The sequence below is a fragment of the Rousettus aegyptiacus genome, unplaced genomic scaffold (assembly GCF_014176215.1).
Source record: "Rousettus aegyptiacus isolate mRouAeg1 unplaced genomic scaffold, mRouAeg1.p scaffold_m13_p_12, whole genome shotgun sequence".
In the NCBI taxonomy this organism is placed as follows: Eukaryota; Metazoa; Chordata; class Mammalia; order Chiroptera; family Pteropodidae; genus Rousettus; species Rousettus aegyptiacus.
The window spans coordinates 17547832-17569271 of record NW_023416287.1 but is presented as its reverse complement, the minus strand read 5'-3'; the positions used below and the strand labels follow the sequence as shown (position 1 = coordinate 17569271).

The following is a 21440-nucleotide window of genomic DNA, read 5'->3' as shown; positions in this document are numbered from 1 at the left end:
TGAAGTTGTGCAGCCTGCAAGGACAGTCCAAGTGAGGCAGGGATCAGAACTAAAACACCTGTGTGAAGCTGAGGCCTTTGGAAGAGCCACCCTGTTCAGGAAAAACTACACTGGAAATCAGTATGCCCATCAGCATCAGGAGGTGACACGGAATCTCGTCTGTTTTAGGGAAAAAATGACCCCCTAAGAATTTGTAATGAATGGCCCGCTTGCCCCCCTTAGGCTTTATTGAGTCCCGTAGCCCCAGTTTCTATGTTTGTGAAATGAGGTGATTGTGAGGATTAAGTGAGTTAACAAATGTAAAATGCATTGGCACATGGTAAGTGCTAAGTCAGTTAGTATTATTATGTAAGAAATTGGGAGTTAATGGAACTGTTTAAGTGGAGACTCTCCAGAGTTGTGCTGGTGAATGTTTAACAACCAGCTCTCTGGGAGGTGGACGGTAACCCGGATTTGAATTGTTTGCCAATTTTTGTGGCATGCACACTCCCACCATGGCCACTTTTGAGCTACCAACCTGATGTCACTGAACATGGAGTTGAAAAGAGATGCACACAGTCAGCTCTTGTGGGCTGGTAGGAGCTAACTTTGGCACACCACCGAGACCAACAGGACTAGCTTGTAGCCCACTCTGACCTCTGGATTTTTATTAAGTTGATCTCTGTGGATGAAAGTTGACTCCGTCCTGGTCAATAAAATCTAGCCGGAAGAATGTTCTAATCTGTTAGTGATTTATTAGGCTTGCTTCCTCAGGTAAGAATACAGGTGAGTCAGTGGAAGTTGAACTTGTCATCCCCTTGCTGTTGTCTCAGAAGGAAATAAACCGATGAGTGCTGAGCGCGGGCCACCCTCCTTCACTCTCCCACCGCGCATGCCGTTAGGGCAGGGGCAGAGCAGTGCCCGGGCACCAAGGCCAGTCCAAGGCAGCTACTAGTCTGCTTTCTGTCACTATAGATTTGCTTGTTCTGGCTATTTCATGTAAGTGGAATCATACCATATGTGTCCTTTGATGACTGGCTTCTTAGCATAATATTTTCTAGGTTCATCCATGAAGCAGCATGTATCAATACTTCATTCCTTTTTATTATCAAATAACATTACATGGCATGTTTATACCACACTTGATTTATCCATTCATCAGATGATGGACATTTGGGTTGTTTCTACTTTTTGGCTATTGCGAATAATGCTGCCGTGAACATTCTTGTGCAAGTTTTTGTGTGGACATATGTTTCCATTTTTCTTGGGTATATAACTAGGAATAGGCTTGCTGAGTCATAACTTAACTCCGTTTAACCTTTTGAGGAATTGCCAGACTGTTTCCAAAGTGGCTGCATCCGTTTTCATTCCCATCAGTAGTGTATTGGAACGGTCGTTCCAATAGTTTCACATCCTCATCAACACTTGTTATCTGTCGTTTTAATGATAGCAGGCCTAGTAAGCACAAGTGGTATTTCATTGTGGCTTTGATTTACATTTCCTTGATGGCTAATGGTCACATATGTAACTTAAAATTTTCAGTAGCCACATTAAAGATGTAAAAAAAAAAATGGGTGAAATTCATTTTAATAATTTATTAAATTTATTATATCTAAAATATTATCATTATAACGCATCATCAACATAAAACTTGTTAATGGGATAGTCTACCTTCTTTTTTTGTTCTAAGTCTTTGAAATCAGATGTGTATTTTACACTCACAGCACATCTCTAATTCAGACTGGACACTTCAGGTACTAAGTAGCCACATGTGGCTCATGGCTACCACATGGAACAGCACAGGCCTAGGGGAAGAAAGTGTGGAAAGGTAAAGGAGGTGGAGAGAAGAGTCTCGGGACAGGCACGGAAGTGGGATGGAGCACATTGTGTTTAGTGGTTGCAAAGAGTGGTAGGAGGCAAGGCCGAGGGCAAAGGGACAGGGGGGAGCTGGTGTGCGAGCCTCAGCATCTATACCTTACCTTCAGCGATGAAGATATGTGCCAGAAGTTCCTCATGGAGAACAGCTGGAATATCTTTCGGAAGGACCTGGTGCAGCTGCTGGTGCGGTCTCGCCAAATTCCACCATTCACCCCAATCCGGCACAAGAAGAAAGGAGTTTACAACCCCAATTCTCTGACACTGGATTTGTGTAGGCTCGACAAGAAGACTAAACCTCATTATCCCATTTTTGTGGCACCCCAGAAATGCCTCCCCCCGCTGAGGGTTGTCCAAGCCATCACAGCACCCCGGTACAAAATCCAAGAACTCCTGCCTCAGTACAAGAATGCGGGGGTCCTTATTTAGACCTAATAAAGGATGCCCACCATGGTTCCTGAATGACCGCCATGGGAATTCGGTGGCTTGGAGTGGGGGGTCCTGGGAGCTGAGCTGTAGGTCGGCAGAGATGTTTGGGGGGCAGCACCTGGGGCACTGTCTCCCTCGACACGGTGGGGCTGAGTGAGTGGCGGCTTGGACCAAAGTGAGCAAGTCTGGGGTTGCAAATTCAAATGCCTTCCGAGGCCAGACAGGTCATCTAAAGGAGTATAGCAGGAGGACTGGGGAAGCAACAGGAAATGGTAGGGACTGGTGCACACATTCCCATCCAGATGGAGTAGCTGCTCCTTAGCCCCAGTCAACTGATGCCTTGCCAGGAAATAAGGCAGGCCCAGTACTGCTAGTCTGTTTTTCAAGAGAACCAAGAAACCCAATGTTTACAGTGATTCCTACCGGTTTTTAAATGTGAGCAACTAATTCAAGTTGTTTTTATGATACTGTGTTAGACAAAGAAAACACATACGTGGGCTGCATTGGGCCTACAGGCTGCTGTTTTGCCAATGCTCATCAAGCACCTCTGTCAGATTGGCAGGGCGTTGCCTTCAACTAGAGTGAGGCGTGACTGTGGGGGGAGGTGTAAGGAGCTAGAGACAGACAGAGGGGCAGCATGGCAGGAATGGCATCCTAGGTCAAGGATAAGGAGCCAGCAGCCTGGGAGAGGAGACAGGCCAGAGACAGGAGGTGGTTGGTTGGACTTAAAGAGGGCGCCTCAATCCCTCTGGGGGTGGTGCGTCTCCAGCTGCCTCTCACTGACCTGGGCTGGCTCTCCTTGTTGGTAGCCCTGGGCCTCGAATTCAAGGTTCCTGTCTCCCTCTAGCCTCAGCACCACAGACCCAGCACGCAATCACCTTTCTCCCTTGGGAGACCCATAGTTTAGCTTTGAGCTCCAAAGGACCTGGTAGAGGCAATGACAGCACAAGAACCCAGCTGGGGGCTGCCAGGGGAGAGGGGAGCCCCCCTCCCCCACCCCACGCACTCACACACCGGGCAGTGAGTGGAGTCTGAGGGACACCTGAGCGCTGAGCTGGGCATCGGGAGCTCTGGAGAGCCTCACTCTGTTTTCATTGCACTGGATCCCCCTTGAACACCTCGAGTCCTTACTCCAGTTTTCCCAGTGGCAAAATGAGCAAGTTGGACAAGATCAATAATTTTAATGAGTGAAGGGTGAGTATAATTTGAAAAGCATATTCAACATTATAATTTTGTTGAATTTAAAAGAAAACCATTTTTATGTTGTACGGCAAACAAGAGTATGGACTCTTTCTGTCAGAAGGGAGTATGGATGTAAAAGGGTAGAGAAGCTGTGGACTTGATCGTCTCAACTTCCCTGAAAGCTCCAGAGGGTCCAGGAGTCTGAGATGTCTGCAGGAGTCCTGGAAGGGCTGTCTCCGACCTGCGAGGATGTATGGCACTGTTTTAGAACCAGGTAAGTTGGGGTGTCTAATTTTATTTGGGATCTCTTTGCATTTAGGGCTGTGGTTCCACAATGATGGTGTGGACATCTTTTCATTTATTTATTAAAGCACTTGCTCCATAGTAGATCCAAAGGAAGATAAGAGGCAGTCTCTGTCCCCTTTTATTCTCTAGGCCAGGGGTCAGCAAACCCTTTCTGTAAAGAGCCAAATAATAAATATTTTAGGTTTTGCCGACCATACAGTGTTGTAACTACTCAACTCTGTATGATGAAAACGGCTTTAGTGTTCCAATAAAACTTTATTTGCAAAACAGGTGGCATGCCAGATTCTGCCTGCAGGACATGGTTTGCTTATCACTGCTCCAGGCAATAGGGAGCCCTTGAAGGTTCTTGAGCAGATACGACATAACCAGTGAAGGGGAGAGAAGCTTATTATTGAGTACTTATTCTATGACAGCCATTATGCTAAGCATCTTACTGGAATCCGATGACCTTTAGGCTAAGGTCTCAGCTCTGTGACTTAATGGCTGTTGATTACTAAAAGAGGTGCCACATGTACAGCAAGGTGGAGGAGTTTACTCACCAAGAACCCTAGGTCCCACTTCCTGGGAAGTGAGAGAAAAACTTCCAGAAAGGAGGCAGATCATAGTTCATAGAGGAGTGATGGGTGAGAAAATAGACTAGATGAGTAACATGGGAGGGAGGGTACTGTGTGGGGAGACAGATTGTGCGGGCTGGGCTTCGGGAAGTCTGGAGGGAAGCAGAGAGAGCAGAGCTTTTTCTGAAATTACTATGTAACAGAAGAACCTGAGAACTATCTAAAGAGGAATTCAAAGAGCTTCTCTGTGCATGGTTTCTCCTTTGGCATTTTCTTGAGAAACCAAGTAAACATTTGAATAGCACTTAATTAGGTTTTATTCAGTACTGCTATTTCTTTGAATTTAGTTACCAACCAGAAAGAAAGTGGGCAGCACAGGGCCCCAGTTGTATTTGGGCAACACATGTAAAGTCCTTGGTATATAGGAAGTGCTCAATGCACGTTAGACGTAACTAACACCTTTTTGACAAGAGATCAATTTGGTCATCTGGAGACTCTCTTTCCTTTCAATGGAATAGGGATCCAAGGCTTTGGAAGGCTCGCTTTCCTAATCAGTGATGAAGGTTATCTCCAAGAGATTTGGAGTTGGTGGGTCCTGGCTGTCATCTCGCCCAACTGCCATACTCTTCACTAAGTGAAATAGTTATGTCAACAGTAAGGGGCAGCCTTGGTGGGGGAGAGCAGAAGGCAGGTCACCAAAGCATTACCATGCACTGTGGGCACATGAGGGTGCTGTTGAGAGGAGGATGGGTGGGTCAGTGTGGGGAGGGCTTGTGGTCGCTTGTAAGTGTGTGAGGGCCTCCTGGCTTCCAGGCTGTGAGCTTCAGCATGAGCAGTGGTTCTCAAGGCTCTGCCTCTTCCCCCACATGCAACATGGAGCAGGAATTGGAATCAAGCAGGGGAGGACAAGTTAGGACTTATTTGGGAGAGAAGCTCATTCAGAAGGAGCAAATATGACACCCCTTGCTTGGCACAAGTGTTAGCAACGAACTATGTTTTCAGTGTGACGGGCGCCCTCACTGCCCACCTGGTCACAGATCCAGGGGTCAGGAAGCTCACAGTGATCTGCCATGAGGGAGAAAAGCCTGGGCTCAAGTACCGAATGCCCAGCATGTGTCAGACATCATGTGAAGCACTCAACAGAGGCCATTATTTATCTTGAAAACATTTCCTGCCAACTAACTAGGTGGCATTATCCCATTTGACAGATGAAGAGCCTGAGGCCCAGAGAGGCAAAAGCCTTGTCTAAGCTCTCTTGGCTACCAAGAAATCCACGTGCTTTCCCCACGCCCCAGTGCCCTCCTAGGCAATCAGCATTACAGTGTACATACTGTTATACCATGTTACTCATCTATCCCAAATGAGCCACCTGTTTTCAAAAAAGAAATTTTGCACACACAGTCCGTAACTGGTGGAAAGAGTATAATCACCCACTGGAATGATTTTCCATATGTAAATAAGCACAGTCATACTTGGAGAGGCACACCCAGGCCACTTGAGCCAAAAATATAGCCCCCAGCACTAACAGCTTCCATGGTTTGGAGAAAATGAAAAACCCATTTGAAAAACAAACATGGAGATATTGCCAGTGTTTGTTATAGGAAGTGTTTAAGATCCCATCTTGGGGTTGGAAGCAAAAGCATTCTTTAAAATCCTCTATTCCTTTTATATAGCTCATGGAAAAATCTTACCTTCCAGTTAGGGAAGTCTAAGGGGTGAGGTGGATCCCTTTGCAACTTCCGTAGTACCACCAGAGGCCATTTTGCTGTCCTGCCTTTCTGCTATTTGGGGACTTAATGGGCTTAGCCAAAAGGTGCTGAGCCACAGAATCTGTAATCACTGGTTCAGGGCTGACAATGAGGACGACTAGTTTCTAGATGGCTGAGAAACCCCAGAGAACTGGAATAAGGGTTTTCATGGCTGCCGAAAACTGTGGGCTTTAGCTCTAGGGACAGAGCGGGGGCAGTGGGAGAGTGGCATGTCCAGACGTGTGCTGTGTGACTTTTAGCCAGGCTCCTTCCCTTTCTGGAGGTTCACTACTATCATCTGTAAAATTCGAGGGGTCCAGTAGGTGTTCTTCTAGCCTCCCCAAACCCCAGATGTGTGTAGGGCCCCTGAACCGCTCTCGTTTTAACCCCACCTGTTCTACTTAGAAGACTCTCCAAACCCAACAGAAAATTGGAGTCAAGAAAATGGATTATTGAGAACCTTGGTGAAGGTGAAAATAACTGTGGATGAGATAATAATTGTATTAATGTTAAATGTCCTGATGTGGGTGATCGTACTGTGGTTATGTAGGAGAATCTCCTTGTTCTTAAGAAATACAAAGATAAATACTTGGCAGTTAAGGGAGATTATTTCAATTTATTTTCAAATGATATAGAAATATATAATGTGTGTGTTTAGAATGGCAAAGCAAATACAGCAAAATGATAACAATTTGTGAATCTGGGTGAAAGTTACTTAGTTCTTTGAACTATTCTTCTTAAAAATTATTTTTAATTGTATAGTACATGTAAAATTTACCCTCAGCCATTTTTAAATGTACAGTTCAGTGGCATTAAGCATATTTACTGTTGTGTGACCATCACCACCATCCATCTCCAGATCTCTTTTCATCTTGTCAAACTGAACCGCTGTTCTCATTAAATAATAACTCTTAATTTCCCTCTCCTAGCCCCCAGCAACCATGGAATCATATTCAGCCTTAAAAAGCCTTACTCAATTTACTGTGTGCTTCCTTCTTTGGGAATACCTTAAATACGGGGTCTGCCTGCTTCTACTTGGCTTTAAACGTCTCAGCCTCAGGTCCCAGAGTTGGTATGTAGAGTCATTGGCTGTGGGTGAGAACTGTCCCCCGCTCACTTCCTTATCAAAGGTTTAATCACATGGAAGAAGGCAGTGGACTCAACGGCCTTTAAGCCTTAACTAACAACAGTAATCATCTATGATTTTAATGCGTAGAAACAGAGACCATATCTTTTCCTGAGAGCAAGTTTTTATCTTGAAAGATACTGTCAGAAAATCCTTCTTCCTGTCATAACTTAAAACTCATGCTACTGTTGAAGACTTTCTCTTGTTTTGTGTAAGGTGGAGATGGAGAAGAATTAATTGCTCATCGCTCTTCTGGAAGCCTTCTTTAAGTTAAACCAGCCCTTTTCCTGTCTGTCTGATTTTACTGACATCACAGAGCAGGAGGAGCAGGATTATAGTAGACCAGCTGTGTGCCATTAGTTAAGTGACTGCTTTTTGACTCAATTTCCCTACCTGTAATGTGGGAATAATAGAAGCATTGGTCTCATAAAGTCATGAAGATTAGGTTGTCCGTGTAAAGCAGTGCCTAGGGTAGAAGAAAAAAGGGGCATCCAGGGACAAAATGGCACAGATAGTAGGCCCATAAACCCTGCAGACTAATAGGGAAGACAGCCCTGCCCACAGAGGTGCAACTGAAGTGTCCTCCGTATGGGTATTTCTCAGTTTAACATCACAGCAGCTGGGGGATTTGCATACATAAAGAGCTCTCATCAGGGACTCATTCTGCATTTACACATTCCATTATCATACAGTGATTACCAGTGCAAGGGGTCCTCTGCCTCTCAGAGAAGGTCTCTGGAGTTTCTCTGCTGGCTGCCTACCTCCTCCTACTCCCTTTATGCCAGTCCTTGTCTTCTGTCCCTTAACTTCCAGGCTTTTGGGCATCTCCATTAGATAGGGAGGCTCATAGGACTGAACTAAACTCTGGATGAATTTAAGCAACATATCTCCAATCAGCAGATGTGCTCTGGGGAGATTCGCAAGTATGATCAGGGTTTGGAGATACAGCACCAAACTAAATAAAGTCCTTGGCATCAAGGAGCTTAGATTTCTGGGTAAGTGATTAAAGAACATAAAAAATGTACAAGAAATCAGAGTAAGTGGGGGATGGAGGAGGGGAGAGGTTACTACTTTGTAAAGGGTAGTCAGAGAAAGCTTCTCCAAGACTATGATACTGGTGAGTACACGAAGTGAGGGAATGCACCATGCAGACATCTGGGGGAAGGACGTTCTAGGCACAGAGCGCGCATGTGTAGCATGGCAAAGTAAGTCAGAAGGCTGGTGTGGCTAGAATGGAGTCAGAGGAGAGCGAAATGAGAGACAAGGGCAGAGGGGCACTAGGGCCAGCTCATGATCATGTGAAGTGAGAATCTGGAAGGCTACCAGGGGCATAATGTGATCTGTACAGACTTGAGGTTTAAACACGAGGGTGGAAGAGGGAAGTTGGTTTGGAGGCGCAAGGGCCAGTTGAGAAACCAGTGCCATAATCCAAGTAAGAGATTATTATGATGGCAGGGATCAGAGTGGCTGGGGTGGAGGTGTGAGCCTGGACATATTTTGGTGGTAGAACTGATGAGGCTTTGCTGATGGTCTGAATGTGAGGAAAGAGAGAGCAGTTAGGTGACTCCAAACATTTTTAAGCCAGTGGAAAGTAGAGTAGCCATTTCCTGAGATAGAGAAGGGTGTAGGAGAAGCACGTATAGGGGTGAATATCAGTAGTGTGGTTTTTAAAAGTTTAAAGAAAAAGGACTTAAGGATGAAGTGACTTAATACTTTTAAAGCAGCTAGAAAAGTACCTGACACTTCATGCACACTCATGCAAGGTTGATCTTATCCCCATTTTTAGAACAAGAAGATTGAAGTTCAAGGGTCAAGTAACTCATCCACTGTCACACTGCTGGTTTGGCAGAAAAGCCAGGATTCAAACCTGGGTCTCTTTGGCTCCAAACTTGGACTTGCTTCTCTTTTTAAACATCCTCAGTCCTTCGTGATCTCTTGTCCTTATAGTTACATGTTGATAATGTCAAAAATTTCTTCCTCATGTTTAACAGCAGTCTGCCCTGTTGCAGTAAGAGCCTGATTCTTTGTTTGGGATTCTTGGGTTCTGTCAAGTGAGGAGAGCAAGATCTTGTTTTGGGGTGGTGAAGCAGGCAGCAGCCCATGAGCTCCTTGCCTCTTAAAGCATTATTGGTAAAGCTATGAAATTTAAATTCCCTTTTTAAGGTCCCCATCACAAGAAAGATCATTCAGAATTTCGCTGACATCAGGTAATCCCTAAAACATACTTAAAAAAATATAGACAGGTAGTAGGTAGGGATATTCACCTAGGGATAGGTGAATATAGATTTATAGATGTATAAATATTAGAAAATTTCTAAAAATTCTTTTACAGTCCCAAATTTTAAATATATATAATGAGATTGAAAATTTTCCACTACCTCACCCATCTAATCTCATCTCCTAAGGATAACCCAATTAACAATTTGGTACTTACCCTTTCCAAAGGTCACATAGTCATACTTCTCTATATATTTATTATTTTTACCCCCAACCCCCCAAAATGGAATTATGCTGTACCAGCACTGTCCAATAGAATTTTCTGCAATGCTGGCAATGTTCTGTCCTATGCCTGCATGTCCACCAGTCACAAATGTGGCTAGTATGACTGAGGATTGAGTTTTTAAATTTAAATAGCTACATGTAGCTAGTAGCTACCATAATGGAGAGTACATTTTGGTTTTCCACTTTAGAGTGTCATGGACTTTTTTCATATAATTTTGTAAATTTTTAAATCATCTCACAGAAGAGTTGCAGTTACAGTATAAAAAAGTTTTTCCCCTGAGCCATTTGAAAGTAAGTCAGGACCCGATACATCATCACACCCAAATAATTTAGTGCTTATTTCTTTCAAACAAGGACATTCTCTTATAAGCCACAATGCAAACATCAAAATCAGGAAGTTATCATTGATACATTACAATCATTAATCCTCAGAGCTCATTGTCCCAATAATGTCTTTTATAGCAAAGGATCCAGTTCATAATTGTATATTGGACTTAATTCTCATGCTTCTGTTTTCCTTCTCTCTGACATAGTTCTCAGCCTTTCTTTGATATTTATGACCTTGAGACTTTCTAAGATTATAGACCAGTTATTTTGTAGAATGTCCTTCGATTCAGGTTTGTTTAATGTTTTCTCATTATTGGATTTATGCATCTTTGGCAGGAAATCACAGAAGTGATGCCGTGTTCTCATTGGATGCTATCAGGTGGTGTAAAATTTCAATTTGTCTCATTACTGGTGATAAATTTGATTATTGGGTTAAAATGGTATCTCTATTGTATTCTTGTTACTTTTCCCTTTTTATTTTAAAAATTATATATGTGTGCATGTATATATGTTGTGAAAAAAACATATAATTTACTATCTTAACCATTTTTAGGTGTATAGTTCAGTAGCGTTAAGTATATTCACGTTGTTGTGAAACATATCTTCAGAACTTTTTCATCTTGCAAAATTTGAAACTCAGTACCAATTAAACAACTTACCCTTTTCCCTTCCCACCATTCCCTGGTAACCACCATTCTACTTTGTGAGTTGACTACTTTAAATACGTCATATAAATGGAACCATAGAGTATTTGTCTTTTTGTGACTGGCTTATTTCACTTAGCACAATATCATCAGGGTTCATCCATGTTATAGCATGTAACAGGATTCCCTTCCTTTTTAAGGCTGAATAATATCCCATTGTGTATATACCACATTTTTAAAATCCATTTATCTGTTGATGGAAATTTGTCTTGTTTCCACCTCTTGGCTTTTGTGGATAGTGCTACTATGAACATGGGTGTGTAAATATCCCTTTGAGACCCTGCTTTCAATTTGTTTTGGATATATATCCAGAGGTTAGGATTGCTAGATCATCTGGTAGTTCTAGTTTTGATTTTTGAGAATCAAAAAATCATCTGTTTTCTATAACAGATACACCATTTTATGATCCCGCCAACAGTGCACGAGGATTCCAGTTTCTCCACATCCTTGTCAACACTTGTTATTCTCTATTTTTTGTTAGTAGCCATCCTAATGGGTATAAACTGATATCTCACTGTGGTTTTGATTTGTATTTCCCTAATTATTAGTGAGGTTGAGCATCTTTTCATGTTTGGTGGCCATTTGTGTATCATCTTTGGAAAAAATGTCTATTCAAGTCCTCCATTTTGAAATCAGGTTGATTTTTTTGTTGTTAAGAGTTCTTTATATATTCTGGATATTAAACCCTTATCAGATACATGATTTGCAGATATTTCCTCCCAATCCATAGGTTTCCTTTTCACTCTGTTGGTTGTGTCTTATTCCTTTTAATAAGTATTTTATGAGGAGGTACTTTAAATATCCCTTTCCTTATACTTTCCATTTATTCATTATTTATATCATCATTGGACTCATGGCTTCTTATTCAATGTTATTATCATTCTATATTTTTATGTACACATTGTCACCGATTTGGTCAGTGGGAACTGGCTTCTAGTGTGCTTTTGACATGTTCCATTCTATGAGGACTCTGTTTTCTGCCACAACATGATATTCCAGGATCACCTTGTAATTACTCTGCAGCAGCCCTAGAATAAGCCATTTCTCCAAGGACTCTGGTCCCTTTTCATAGAGAATGGTATTTAGAAGCTTCTGGCCCTGGCTCTGTCACTGATGAAATTTGTGGCTTTGAAAGGCCCAGTATCTCATCTGGAGAGGCATACCTCGTCAACCAGCCAAAACAAACCCCTTATTACAAATGAGACTGAGCCCCACATGGGATCATTTGGCCAATGTTTCCCAGTTAGAGAGCTCAGATAAAAGCTGAGGCCTCTACCTGTCCTGGCAATACATATTGCTAGCTATGAGGTGATCATACCTCACTTTCCTCTTCTGTCCACTGAGGATCAGCTGTGTCCTGGGGGATCAGGACAGCTTTTCTGGGAGCTAACCTCATCCCTTAGTTCTGAGCCTTACCCGACTGGAGACCTTTATGAGTGAATCCACCTTAAATTGCAGATGAGAGCTTCAGCTTTTATCTCCAACGCTGGTGGATTTGGGGCTCACAGACTGCTCCCAGCCTGGGATGAGTTGTCCAAGTGCAACTAGTTCTCCTGCTCCAGGCCAGGGATTCAACACATATGTGCCTCTGTGAAGTCCATCTCAGTCAGTTGACATCCGTCTCAGAGGGGCATTAGCAGGAGAGATGGGGTACAGGCCTGATCCTGGGTTGGAAAGGCCTGCCTCTACCTGACCTCACTGACTCCCAGCCCACCCAGATTATACCAATAGCACCCAGGGCATCGCTAGAAATGCTACCTCCCCACATCTGGAGGTTATCTTTTGAGCTTCATCTCAAAGTTGGGAGTAAGAACCCCTGTGGTATTCTATTAGAGGTGCCTGACCTGGGTGTGGGTGGTGCCGCATCTGACCTACAACCTTTGTTTGGTCAGCTATGAAATCAGCTTCCAGCCTGGGAAGCCCAGACTATTCAATGAGTGCCTGCAGTAGCAATGCCAAACAAGTCCAAAATGCTGAGCTTTTGTCTGCTTTGTATTAAAGACATTTCCTAAGCACACTATGTGTCAGGCATTATGTTGCATCCTGTGGTGCAGAGATGATTTAAGCCTGAGCTCAATGCAGTACTTTCAAATAACAATAATACTGTGAGTGGGTTTCATATATAAAAGGCACAAGTAGGAGCTGCAAAGAGCAAAACTTCTGACATTTGGTTTTGGCATTTTAATTCTTAGATGTCAGGTTCTCACAGACAAGATGGCATACAAATTAAAGTTTTGAGTTGAGCAATTTGAGTTGCTAAGTGAAAAATGTAGAAAGGACACTACAGGCAGAAAGAAGTTTGAGCAAAGGTGGTATCACCAAAGTGCAAGGTTACCTTGAAGAACAGCAGAGCTTCCAGGGGAGCTAACATCTAAGTGATGGAGGAAGGTCTCATAAGATGTGAAATTTCAGATACCTCAGGATCTAAGCAGGAAAAATGTGGACACCGCGCTTCCATGGAGTATGCTAACTTTACAAGCAATGGAGATTTCATGTAGGTTTTTAAAATAACATTTATTTTTTAAAAGTTAACATGTGCATATAATAGGAAACTTAAAAACACAAGAAGCAAAGAACAAAGTTATTCATAATCACAAGCAGTTTACAGTTTGACATGTCCTTCTAGGTCCCCTGTGTGTATCTATGTAACTAAACTCCCATTTTCATGTAATTAAGATCATAAAGTTATGCATCAAGCTTTTTCACACTTCATGAATATTTACCATTTCAAAGTCCCAAAACTATGAGTATTTTGATAACCAAAAATACACTACACCAACTCAATCTGGAAGAAAAAAATGTAAATCCTGTCTTTCTTGGCAATAAAAATTTCATGAAGGACAAAAATGGCAACAGTCCTCTAGATAAAGATATTGGCAGAATTACAATTAAAATACTGCATTCCCTTAAAGTTCAATTAAAAACGAGACATAAAGCAACAGAGTACACAAAGTATAATGCTTCTAACAGTATTCATTATGATCTATAAAGTAGTAGCAAGGAGGCAAGTTTCCACTGAAATACTTAATGTATTCCTATAGTACAGCCAAAAGATGCACATACCTCAATGGTTATCATCACAATGTAAATACGAACGCACCTGCACACTTCCCTCTCTCTCTAGCCTTCTGCTTCTCTGCTGCCAATCTAATGAACAAGTCTTGACATCCATTTCTCAGAGATGGTTTAACAATTCCAAGTCCAAGATGTCTCTTTTCTATCAATTATAACAAAAAGATATTTACAAATTGGTTAATTCACTAACTCTACTTTTTACCATACATTATCACCTCAGGACATCTAAAAAACTCAGATGTTCCAGAATAATGAACCTTGTCCACAATAATAAACACAGGTACTTTACAAAAATGCACACATAGACCTATAGTTATAACCTAAAACTGTCTTCTACATATGGAGATACTAGCAAAGAGCCCTTCCCTACACCCTTCCTCTTCTCCCTCCTCCACCAATGACTAAGCACAGGACCACAACTAGCTCCAAGAGGTGGATTAACAAAGACACTCCCTGAAGATAGTTCTTCCTAAAAAGGAACAAAAGGGCATTTATAAAGAGATTATTTTACTACCTCTACTTTTCATATACTTTGGGCATTAGGACTTTTTTTTTTTAATCTTTGAATACATAGCAATATTAACTAAAATGCACACATGTAATAATGGTTAGAAAATCTGAACTTGTCTAAAGACTCGTGGCACAGAATCCATCTCTCTGCACTTCCTTCCCTCTGCACCCTCCACCCCACCCCAACCCACCTCCCTATGAATAGTCAGCATACTCTCCAGGACATCAGGTTTAACAGTTGCATTCCCAAAATACAACCATCCCTAGGAATTAACAGAAAAAATACTTAAAGGGTGTTACTTTAACCTGTCTACTTTTAATGTATGTTGTATACTTTGAAACATCTAGAAAGACTAGATGTTTCAAATAAGGATTTAAGTTTGGCCACTATACACATAGTAGCATTGAATTAACTGCACACAGGCTCTAATCCAAAAATGTCTTCCAAATAGGAAGGGACATTCTGGCCTAGAACTCTTCCCCTTCTCATCTCTGTCAACCCAATGGACAAGTACAAGCATCTGTAATGCTCAGAGGGGATTTTAACAATTTTACTTCATGTTTTCAGAACAGTTTTTCCTAGGAATTTTAACACAAACTGTACAGAGTGAATTTGTTTACTAATTCTACTTCTGTCATACACTGGCAACCTCTTTAACATCTAGAATGAGTAGATGTTTAAATTAGGACGTTTGTCCTTTTATATACACTATATACACAGCTAAGTAAAACAAAATGTGCAGACATACGGGACAATGGTTAATTTTGCCTAACTATAAACATACTAGTTTGAAGCTCTTCGCACTTTCTTTTCCTTCCTCTCCGAACCAGCACAAATATAACAACACGTAATACGTAATGCTCAGAGAGGTTGATCATTTTGATCATCCTATTTCCAAAACACAATATTTCATATGAATTTTAACAAAAGGATATCTACAAAATTTTACTACCTCTACTTTTAACATACTTTGTGCACTTCTAAACATCTAGAAAGACTAGATGTTTCAAATAAGGACTTAAGTTTGTCCACTATATACACAGTAGTGTTGAATAAACTACACACATGTAACAATGGTTATATCTGAAAGTGTCTTCTCCACAGGAACATTCTAGTCTAGAACCCTTCATTTCTCCCAATTCCTCCTGTCCACCATCAACCCAGTGGGAGTTGAGTATACACACATGTCGCTTAGATGTGATTTCACAATTCCATTTTCAAAAGTCCTTTTCAGAAGACAGCCTTTCAATGAAATTTTAACACAAAGTGTACAAGATGTGTTAGTTTACTAACTCTACTTTTGTCATACATTGGCAACCTCTTTAATATCTAGAGACTAGATATTATAAAATTAGGACCCATTTGTCCAGTATATATACAATATATACAATAAAGTTAAATGAAATGCATGTAATATAAGGGCAATGAATAAGCTAAAATTTTCTAGTACACACTAACAAAATACCTTTTGCAATTTGTTTCCACCTCCCTCAATCCAATGAACCAAGTACAGTACACTGTTCAGAGAGGTGGTTTAACAATTCCATTTCCAAAAACAGTATTTCCCATCAGTTTGTAAAAGCTATTTACAAGTGTTATACGACTTTTAAACACATCAAGCACTTCTAAATATCTAGAAAGACTAGATATTTCACATAAGAACTTACTTGCCTACTATGTATAAAGCATTGTTAAAATTGCACACTCACAACAATGGTTATAATCTGAGGTATCTTCTAAATGTTGTCTTGAACCATTCCCTCTCTCACTCACTTTTCTCCACCATCAATCCAGTGAACAAGTACAAGCATGTGTTACATTTAGAGGTGGCTGAACAAATTGATATCCAAGTCATTAACAAAAGACAAGCTTTCCTATGAATTTCAACACAAAGTGTACAAAATGTGCTAATTTTACTACTTTGTCATACACTGGCAACCTCTTTAACACCTAGAGACTAGATGTTGCAAAATTAGGACATATTTGTCCATTATATATATACTATATACACAGCAAAACAAAATGCACATAACATACAAGAATAGTGTTATCTAAAAATATCCAAATATGAATACACTAGCACATTACCTTTTGCAATTCTTTCCCTCTCATGTCCTCCAAACTACTGAACAAGTATAGACTACAGTATACTGTTCACAGAGATGGTTTACCAATTCCATTCCCAAAATAGTATTTCCTGTGAATTTTAGCAAAAAGATATTTACAAAGTGTTATTTTACTACCGCTACATTTAACATACGTTGGGCACTTCTAAACATCTAGATGGTCTAGATGTTTCAAATAAGGACTTGATTTGTCCATTATATACATAGCAGTGTTGAATAAACTGCACGGATGTTATAATCTGGTTAAGTGTCTTCGAAATATGAACATTCTAGCCTAAGGCTGACCCTTCCCTTCTCCCCCTCCTCCACCAAGTGGGCTATAATGCTCAAATTTTCAAGACAATCTTTCCTAGGAATTTTAACACAAAATGTACAAAATGTATTAATTTACTATTTTTGTCATACACTGGCAACCTCTTAACATCTAGAAAGACTAGATGTTGTAAATTAGGACTCATCTATTATATACACTATATACATGCCAAAGTAAAACAAAATGCATGAATATAGGGAACAATGGTTAATCTTGCCTCACTAGAAACACACTGGCATAGAGCTCTTTGTACTTCCTCCTCCCTCCTCTCTTGAACCAGTGCACAAATACACTGTGTACTGTTCTAAGAGGTGGTTTGGCCATTCCAAAAATAATAAGATTTCATATGAATTTTAACAGGGTACTTACTAACATGTCTTTTTACTACCTCTACTTTTATCAGGCACTTCAGAACATCTAGATAGATAGATATTTCAAAAAAGCACTTAGCATGGTCAACTATTATACAGCAGCAAGGAAGAACACACACAAAAAATTGTTATAATATGAAATGTCTTCTAAATATGACTAGTCTGGCACAGAACCTTTTCTTCCTCCTTAAGGTCTTCTACTCCATGTCCTCTAACCCCGTAAACAAACGTGGACGTGTCGCTCCTGATGTCGCTTCTAGAAGCAGTCTAACAATTCCATTTCGAAAAGTCATTTCCAGAAAGCATTTAAAACAGTCATTTGCAAGACGTGTGATTTTCTATCATACGTTGGCAACCTCTTCACATCTAGAAGGCCTAGATGTTGCAGTTTTCTTTTGAAAGGTTGGGGGGGAATTTGAGAGCAGCTTTTTCATATTATATACACAGGCCTTCTACAAATGGCCAGTAAATCTTCCAAAAGGGTGGTGGGCACTTCCTATTGGTCAAATGTAGCATAATATTCTGACATTTCTCTCTTCCAAAATCAAGGTCTAGTAGACCGAAGACCAACCTCCCGATGGTCCGCTAACCGTTCCACCCGTCATCTACTGGGGCTCCGCTAACCTTCTGGGCCCTTAAGGCCTTTGTCCGTTGTCCCAACGAGGTGAGGTCTCGTCCAGTTGGGACAGAGGCGTTAATCCAAGTCCCGCATCTGCGCGACTCCAAAGCCTAAGGGTTGGCGAGCCTGCGTCCACGTAGGCCCTTCTCCGGCCCTTGAAGGCCATAACGGCCCTCCGCGGTGTTCGAGTGGCGGCCATTCTTCTCGCCCCGCCACACCCGACACTCAAAAGCGTGCATCCTCCGCGCCTTGGCGGGGCTTCGCCTAGGCCTGGCAGGGTTGGGCCAGGAGACCGGGTGGTCGGTGGGATGCCGTCTCAGAGAGGCCGCCGCCATCAGGTTGCGGAGGTGGGGGGGGGGGCGAGGTTCGCTGCTGCTTCAAGGCCTGGGACCAGCCAGCGGGCAACCGTGGGGAGCGCTCTAGGTCTCCGCAGGACAGAGCCCACGGCCTGTCCCCGGGCCCCCCCAGGTCACCCGCCGGCCCGAGGCCAGAGGGCCTAGAGGGGCCCGGGGTAGAAAAGTGCGCTGCGCTTTTCACCGCGCTCTCTGCCGGAACTGACTTGGCACTTCTCTACGCTGGTGAGAGAGGAGGGGTACCGGAAGTGCCCTGCGCTGCGGTCTGCGAGCTAAGGTTCCGGGACTGAAACGTTCCGGAGTGGGGAGGGGGAGAGTGGAGTCCCAAGGGGTCCGGACGCTCTTTTGGCTTGTCCTTATGTTAATAGTTACTGGCCTCAGGATACCCAGAATATTAGTATTTCTCTATTCCTTCACTTCCAACTGTTGTACGTGGAGTCTTTTTCCAATCTTTCATTCATTTATTCAGTCACCACCTGTTTATTGAACACCTACTATGTGCCACATAAGCACTGGGGAATGCAGCAGTGAAGGAAGAAAACACGAAAAATTTTGCCCTCCTGAATTTTACATTCTAGTAGGGAAGACAATCCTTAAAATGTATAAAAGGGAAGGTAGCAAAAGTGCTATGGAAAAATAAAAAAGTAGAGAAGGGGAATATGAAATGTGAATGTGGATTGTTTTAGATGGGAGCCAGGTGACTTTCGAGCAGATATTTGAAGGAAGTGAGCAAATGAGCCATACATGGTGATGTCGGGGGGAACAGCCAGTGCACAGGCCCTAAAGCTGAAGCCTGTGGGCCAGGCCTGTTCCAGGAGCAGCAAAGAGGCTGGAGCAGAGTGAGCAGGCAAGAGTGTGAAGGATGGAATAGGAATTTGGTTTTTTTGTTTTTTGTTTTTTTTGTTTTTTTTTTCCTGAGTGAAACAGGAGCTGCCGAATGACTTTGCAGCATGGAGAAGAGCTGAAGTGGGGCTAGAGGGAGCAGCAGGGAGACCTGCTAGTAGGCTGTTGCGATCGACCAGGATGATGGCAGCAAAGGTGGCAAAAAGTGGTTGAATTCAATATAAAATATAAGATCAAGTCTGCAGGATTTGCTGATAGACCAGACGTGACGTGTAAGAGATAGGAACTGAGGATGACTCCAAGGCTTTTGGCCTGAGCAAATGAAGGAGAGAATTGCCATTAACTGAGATGGGAGAGACCATGGGATGAGAAAGTTTTGGGAAGAATATTAGGAGTTCTGTTTCAGACATGATAAATTTGAGATGCCTGTTTGATATTCAAGTGGAGGTGTCAAACAGACAGTTGGATTTATGATTGGCATTCAGAGAAGAGTCTGAGCTGGAGATATACATTTGGGAGTCATCAGCACATGGATGTCTTTAAAGCTATGAAGCTGCATGAGAAAACCAAGAAAGTACAGAGAAAGATAGAGAGAGGTAGGTAGGTAAATATCTGCGGCCCAAATGCTGGGGAACATGTAAAGGATAGGGTGATGAGAAGGAACTAGCGAAAGAGACTGAGGAATGACCAGGGCGGTAGAAGAATAACCACAAGAGTGTGGTGTCCTAGAAGTAAATGTAGAAAGTGTTTCAAAGGAGAGTTATCAATAGTGTCAAACATTCCTGATAGGTCACATAAGATACGGTTGAGAATTACTATACTTCTAGCTTTTGTAAGTAATGCTGTGATGAACCTTCTTGTGAATGTTCATCTGTGGAGGCTTCTGGTTTCCTTTGGATACAATTCTAGAAATGTAAAGAAAGATCAAAGGGTTGATCAAGGCTTAAGACTATTGATGAAGACTCAGATGGGTTTCTCAGGAGGAAAGTCTCACAATTAGAAAGACCCCCTCTGCTGGAAGGCAGAAGGGGAGTGGTGAGAAGGCTAGAGAGTGTGGGTGCTGGGCATCTAGTCCACGATGAGATGGCAAAGTCCTAAGCTGTGGGAGTGGCTACAGGAGTAGAGAACAGGTGAGGTGAGGGTTTCTAGCTTTGCAAATAAGAAGTCACTGTGCTTAATACCTGGAGAGAAGAGGGTGGAGGAGTAGGAGAAGCCGCAGATTGCACAAGGTTTCAAACACTAGGACTGGCTGGCTAAGTGGGTGGTTGACACATTAACCAAGACAGGGAGATGGAAAGTCTCAGTGTGGAGTTCCTAGTCTCCTTTCTGAGCTCCCTACCTCCTAGGCAGACAGAGGTCTGGTATCCCTCAAACTGAAGATGACAATGATGACAAACATGTATACATCTTGCATTCTACTTGATATCTCTACTTGAATGTTCCAACAGTATCTTAAACTTCTCTTATACAAAACAAAACTCTTGAGATCTCCCCATAGCCTGTTCTTCCCCAAATCAGTAGATGGTAGTATCATCCACCCATTTCTCAAATAAAAACACTAGGCATTCTTTGATTCCACACTTTCTCTCCCCATTGCCCAATCATCGCAAGTCCTATCTTTCTCCTCAATATATTTAAAATACAGCCAATTTCTTGTGTTGTCCAATATAGTAGCCATTAGCTATAAGAAGCTATTTAAATTTTAATTAATTAAAATAACATAAGATTAAAAATTCAATTCTTTATCTGTACTAGCCACACTGTGCTCAAGAGCCACAGGTGATATTGGCTGCCATATGAGCACAGATATAGAAAATTGCCATCATCCCAGAAAATCACAGGACAGTGCTGATCTATAATCTAATCCAAAACAGCAACATCTCTAGGCTGGATGACTCTAATAGTCTCTTAGTTGTTGTTCTGTTTCTATTACTCTTCTCTTCTAATCCATTCTCCCTACAGAAGCCAGAGTTAACTTTTCATCAGAAAATCAGATCTCATTACTCTCTTATTTAAGTCTTCATTGGCTTTTCATCACACTTTGAAGAAAATGCAAACTTCTTACCGTGTCCTTCTGCCTTCTGTTATTCTATCCCAGCCACACTGGCCTCCTTGCTATTTCTTCCAGTCTCCAAGCTCTTTCAACCTCAGGGCCTTTATACATGTTGTTTTCTCTGTTGGAAGGCTCTTTATCTGGCTCTTGGCAAGGCTAAGTTTCTTCTCATCTTAGGTCTCAGTTCCAATATTATATGTTTAGAGGGCATTTCCTGACCTCCTGGTCTCAAGGAGGTTTCTCCCATTTATTATCACATCGCCCTATTTAATTTCTTTTTTCATCACAATATTTCATTATTTTATTGGTAATGAAAATTTATTTGCTGCTTATGTGCAAAGCACTGTACAAAAGGATTACTTCATATTTATTAGTTTTCTCATTTCTTCTTTTCCCTTATGTCATAGTGCCTGGGGGTACATCAGACATTAATAATTGTTCAAC

At 41.9% G+C, this 21440-nt stretch overlaps 1 protein-coding gene and 1 long non-coding RNA gene across 7 annotated transcripts in view; one reads left to right on the top strand and one right to left on the bottom strand.

The window, feature by feature from the left end:
• Nucleotides 1–10778, top strand: part of CNBD2 (cyclic nucleotide binding domain containing 2) — a 60088-nt gene extending 49310 nt beyond the window's left edge. For all 4 annotated transcript variants that reach the window (XM_016127254.2, XM_036229454.1, XM_036229455.1 and 1 more), the window contains one exon: nt 1965–10778. In XM_016127254.2, the coding sequence (XP_015982740.1) occupies nt 1965–2283 (319 nt within the window). In that variant the 3' untranslated portion in view covers nt 2284–10778. The remainder of the gene's footprint in view (nt 1–1964) is intronic.
• On the bottom strand, nt 3441–18324 carry LOC118609991. 3 transcript variants are annotated; one of them, XR_004953620.1, is made up of 3 exons: nt 13068–18324; nt 8936–9243; nt 3441–3706 (listed from the first exon to the last, which is right to left on the bottom strand). It is a non-coding gene; the product is annotated as an uncharacterized LOC118609991 (long non-coding RNA). The 3 variants fall into 3 exon arrangements; XR_004953621.1 differs by having other exon boundaries at nt 9067–9243; XR_004953619.1 differs by lacking the exon at nt 3441–3706 and having other exon boundaries at nt 8324–9243.
• Between the last annotated feature and the right edge of the window lie 3116 nt (nt 18325–21440).